Source organism: Phaethon lepturus, unplaced genomic scaffold (genome assembly GCF_000687285.1).
Source record: "Phaethon lepturus isolate BGI_N335 unplaced genomic scaffold, ASM68728v1 scaffold17466, whole genome shotgun sequence".
Lineage (NCBI taxonomy): Eukaryota > Metazoa > Chordata > Aves > Phaethontiformes > Phaethontidae > Phaethon > Phaethon lepturus.
Genome location: NW_010547069.1, coordinates 10,533 through 16,054, shown reverse-complemented (window position 1 = coordinate 16,054; position 5,522 = coordinate 10,533). Strand labels below are relative to the sequence as shown.

The 5,522-nt window shown below is 38.7% G+C and overlaps 1 protein-coding gene across 1 annotated transcript; it reads left to right on the top strand.

Moving 5' to 3' along the window:
* Window positions 1-987: 987 nt before the first annotated feature.
* DHRS3 (dehydrogenase/reductase (SDR family) member 3) lies at window positions 988-5,522 on the top strand (the record flags this gene model as incomplete). The annotated part of the gene is made up of 5 exons (XM_010289530.1): window positions 988-1,131; window positions 1,428-1,547; window positions 2,312-2,547; window positions 3,574-3,699; window positions 4,925-5,522. Coding segments are annotated over 5 exons (711 nt in total), but the record flags the coding sequence as incomplete, so codon positions are not given.

Below are 5,522 nucleotides of genomic sequence, written 5' to 3'. Positions count from 1 at the left end.
AGGAAAATAAGGTTATGTGCTAAGGAAAAAATACTTTGGTTAAATCTGCTTAGCTCTACATCAACATTTGAAAGACAGCGGTGGAAGCACCATCTCATACTTGAGACTAATATTGTTGCCTCACTAGGAAAATCATACTGGGTAAAGCCCCACAATGAAAGTTAATGAACCGGCTAACTTTTCAAGTTATTTCTATTTCTGACCTCCATGATGGTGTAGAAATACAGATAGGGTTGTGCTGGTTATGTCTTCATGATATATCAAATCCATGCTATATGATTTGAATGTTTTGTTTCCACAGATACTCAGAGTTGTTCTTTGTACAGGAAGTATTTTATCATTTTTATTGTGTTAAATGGGAGTGGCAAGTGAAATCTTGCATATATTAGCTGCAAAGTAAATCAGTGTTTGAAATTTCTCATTTTAAATGTCTATTAGGATGAACTTTTTGTCTGAAATGCACCTAGGACACCAGCCTGGAAACAACATTGCAAATAGTTACATATGATATGCTGAAAAAAACCTGTTTTACTGCAGAGCAAATACTATCTCCAAATGTAGAACAAGAAGTAGATAACATACCATATACACAGGAAGGTCTGTGATTTTAGAAAAAATTTGTCTTTCTGTGTGTGTGTAGCAAAAGCAGGGATAGATTTGAAACTTTGTGATACAGAGAATTTGCCAAGTGTTTCATATATTTGTCATATTAGGCTAAAGATCTGATATTTTGTGTTAGCTATTGCGTTGCCTGTAAAGAACCTGTAAATAGAGTGTCAGAGCGGGATACAGCTACCACCATCATGCTCAAGTCCCATCCCCATGTAATAGAAAATTATTGCTAGTCATAAATGAAACAATGCAACAGGGCTGGCAGTGAAAACACATCAAAGCTGTTCATCAAATTGTTGAAGTTAGAAGCATGTTTTAATTATTTTAGATTTGAAGCAGAAGTAGTTTGACTCTAACAAAAGTTTCTTGCTGCAGATCATCCTGTGGGGTCGAACTGAGAAATGCCTGAAGGAGACCACAGAGGAAATCAGGATGATGGGGACAGAATGCCATTATTTCATTTGCGATGTAGGAAATCGAGAGGAGGTCTATCGGCAAGCCAAAGCTGTGCGGGAAAAGGTTGGTGTCTGTAGAAACACTGTTTGTGGGCAGAATTTAGTAACGACTCATATTTGATGAGGAGAAAAAAAATACATTGGCAAATTGGGAAAAAAGGGTGACCATCCAATTATATAGTACAAAATCTAGCTACCTGTTTAAGTGATCCAGAAGGATTACGAGGCCTATAGGCACGAATGTCAAAAGCTATTAAATTAATAATGTATTTGGGCAATAATAGATACTCACATATAATGTTGACTGCTGATTTGTGAGGAGACATATTAGTTGTGACAAGTCATTTGCTCTTTTTGCAGGTGGGTGATATCACTATCCTGGTGAACAATGCTGCTGTGGTCCATGGTAAGAGCCTGATGGACAGCGATGATGATGCACTGCTCAAATCACAACATATAAACACCCTGGGACAGTTTTGGGTAAGATAAGATCTTGTCACATGTATTCCGAATTGGAAATGAGTGTGACAGATTACAGCCAGTAAACACTTGGCTGCTACTAGGTCTTTCTAAATGATGCTTGGTAAAATCAGTCTGACGTGAAAAGGAGACAAAAAACAATGTCAGAGACAAAGGCCAGAGGAAAGAAATCTTAAAAAAATTTAAACCTTCCAGGAGTAACACAGTATTTGATGTTCTGTTATCCCCATTCTGTGATTTCCAGGAAAACATTTGATTTCTTTTGAGAAAGCGTGAGCTCACAGCAGATAGTTTTCTGTTCCATGTGTGTGGAACGTCAGAGGAGCATGAGACTACACTGCTCAGGGAAGGAAACTAGTGTGAAACGCATTCCATTTTGAATAATAATGAGTAATAAAAATAGCATCTTGTGATTTTATCACTTTGTTGAAGACTTTATCCTCTACAAGAAGTTCTTAAACATACAAAGTATTCTGTTTATGGCCTTTATCTGTGGGTGCCGCTTACTTACGTGCTAGGAAAGATTTTGTTTTCTTTCTACATAAATTTTGCCTGTTTCGAATCTTTCAGAAAATGACAAAGCAACCTGGTACTCTCCTACTCCTCTCCTAGCATAATGAACAACACAGTTTGGCTTGTTGTCTTTGTGTCACCTTATTTTTTCAGTAACTATAGTTTTTGTTGTGTCTTTGCTTGAAAAAAGCTGGTTTTGGTGGTTTTTTTGGTTTGTTTGTTTGGTTTTTTTTAACTCTGTTGTTCTTCAGACCACCATATTCCTGCCAAGGATGCTGGAATTGCAGAATGGACACATTGTTTGCCTGAACTCTGTCCTGGCCTTGTCAGCCATCCCTGGTGCCATTGACTACTGCACTTCGAAAGCCTCGTCCTTTGCCTTTATGGAGAGCCTGACCTTGGGGCTGCTAGACTGTCCTGGAGTGAATGCCACAACAGTCCTGCCCTTCCACACGAGCACAGAGATGTTTCAGGGCATGAGAATCAGGTCAGTCCAGGGGAACTAGAATAAAGCATCTCATTTTAAGTGAATCATCAGAATACACTCCTAATTAATGCTTCATTTAGTTAAGAGAATTTGATGTCTCATTTGGCTGCCTGGGAACAGAGGGTCACTCTAGGCCACCTGGGACTCATCGGACTGGTTCCCTCAGTTTGCTTGCACATTCATACAGCCTGCCTGTACTGAGGGAGACATTTGCTGCTACAGAGAAAACTGAAAGCTATTTTTTCCCTGAGTGTATTTGGGCCATATGCAGCCACCAGAAAGGGAGGGGAGGCAATCTGAAAATTGAGGCCATTCAAAAGGAGCAGTCTACAAATTACTTGAGAATTAACAGTACAGATTCCGTATTTATTCCTTGAAACACTTAAATCTTTCCCACCAAAAGAAATGACAACCACTTACTTCAGTAAGATTATCAGTACCTCCTTTTCACCTCTATCTAAGAGAACAAGCTAAATCCAAAGACTTAACGACTGACAAAATCTCTTACAATGGACAAAAAAACCTATTAATATAGTTTGTGCTCTCTTAGAGAAATATGCAGTGTCAAACTATTGCTGGAGCTGGGAAAAGCCTTATGTTTGGTATTAAAAGCAATGGGGGAAAATTATTTGTCTTTCACGTGTCAAGAGTTTGAATCAAGCAAAGAGCAGCAGAGAGGAAGAGGAAAAATACCAACACTGAACAGACAGCGTTTTGGTATTGGTTTGCAATAAGTTTAAGAAAAACTCAGAATCAAGGTTCTGAATACACTCTGCCACTTCACCCTAAAGGCACCAATGTGTACATTCTTAACCTTTTAGCTAACCCACTAATACTGGTTGGTACTGGGCTTTCTGCTTTCCAGCTTCCTGGAACTGGAATTGGCTCCTTCCAGCCTGCTTTGGGGCATGTTTGAATGCCAGTAGCCAGTGATGGTTTAGTGAGTAACAGGACTTGGACAATGATATCTTAAAGGAGGAGTTTGGTTAACAGATAATTATTTTATTTTTTGCTTTATTTATTCAGGTTCCCTAATCTTTTTCCTCCTCTCAAGCCAGAGACAGTGGCTAGGAGGACAGTAGAAGCTGTTCAGATGAATCAAGCCTTCCTGCTCCTTCCATGGACAATGCATGTTCTTGTCATCCTAAAAAGGTAAATATTTCCTTTGCCCAGCAATAGCCTAGCCAGTTAGGCAAGAGTGGCTTACAATCCTGTGTGTCTGTCCACCCAGGCAAACCTCAGTTTGGCTGTAACCCAATATCCAGGATCAGAGTGGTTCATGCCTTCCCATGAAAGACAGTCCTAGAAGCAAAAGGGAGAAAACCTTCTCAGAGTCCCTTTGTAGATGCTTTCCCTGGGTATAACCCCTTTATGAAACCAGTTTCACTCCCAAAATATGGGTTCCTGAGGTCTGAACTGATGTTTGTATCTAGGAAATTTCTTAACAATTAACATATGCATGTAGTTGATTTTGATTTAGTAAGCCACTCTTCGGACTCTGGGTTTTAGATTGTAAAGGATTTATGTACAATAAGGTATGTACATCACAGCTGTATTTAGAGAGCATTGCTTGTATTAAAGCAATGAAACTATTAAAACAATATATTTTCGTGTATGATTAGGACAGGAATTTCCAAGTCCCTAAGGAAACAAATTAATAATTTCATATTCTGAAACAACTACAGAGAAAGGGCATTTAAAATTGTGTTTCCATGAGAGTTTGCACTAAAGCCTTTGGAAAGCCTACTTCAGTCAGGAACTGAAATGAAGCCATGAGACTTCTGTGGAAAACAATTACAATATTGCATTTCAAATAAGAAAAAACAATTCACAAATAAATGCTTTTCTCTGAATGTAAAATTTGGGATACTCTCAAAAGTTCCCAGAAATCCTACAGGCTGAAAAAGGGCTGCTCTTGTCCTTTATTGTAAGAATTAATTATTTATTTTCAATTACAGTAGCTGTCAGGAAATTAGGTCTATATCCGTACCTTATGGTAAGGAGGGCACATGCCTAGCACAAATAGATGGCAAGTTAAACAGAGAACTCAGGTTAAGTTTGTGTATTTCAGAATGCAAGATTCTGCACAGTATTTGGGAGGAATAAAACATGATGATATCTTCCAAGTTACAGTTTTTACAGACCTTTTTTGATAAATATTTCTGTAGAGAAAGAGCAACTTGATACAACTTTCTCCGTTTAGGCCTACTCACAGCAGGATACTGATGTGTTTTGCCTCTGCGCTCTCACTGGCTGATTTTTGAGAATATGTACACTTGCATATATGTGTACATAAATGCATATTTGCATATCCTCTTATTAGAATAGACTAAGAGGTTTGTCTGGTCTGCTTATTTTCTTTCTGCTTCTCCTGCAGCATTCTCCCTCAGGCAGCACTTGAAGAAATCCACAAGTTTTCGGGGAGCTATACCTGCATGAACACTTTTAAAGGACGAACATAGACTTGGTGGTGCAAGGACTGTTCTTCAGTGAACCCAACACAAGCTTGAAAATCCTGACAAGACTGTGAATCAGCAGTCTTGGCTTTTAGCCTGTTCACGTGACTTGCGCTGCTCTGAGGCAACACATTTCTTGCAGGTCATATCCATAGTAACATGACCTTTGCACAGGATTGAATGACTAGACTATGGACCCTTGGAAAGAAAAACAAAAAGTGTGAAATGTTTATATGATGTTTAATTCTTTAGAGTTCAATTGTTAAATTTACTCATAGTTTTAAGATGTAATTTTTGTTTCTAAAGTGTCTGTAGGCTGTCTCAGCTGAGCGGCAGCACATCACACCCCATACTTTATCCCCTCCCTTCAGAGGAACTGCAGCTACAAACTGCCACTGGTTTCATTTCAGCTGTTTGAATGAGGAACTTAAAAAATACTTTGAAGAACTAAAAGTTATGGACATTTAATGAAAGTTTTTTTCCCTTCCTTCACTTTACATCCGTTGATGAGGCTGTTCC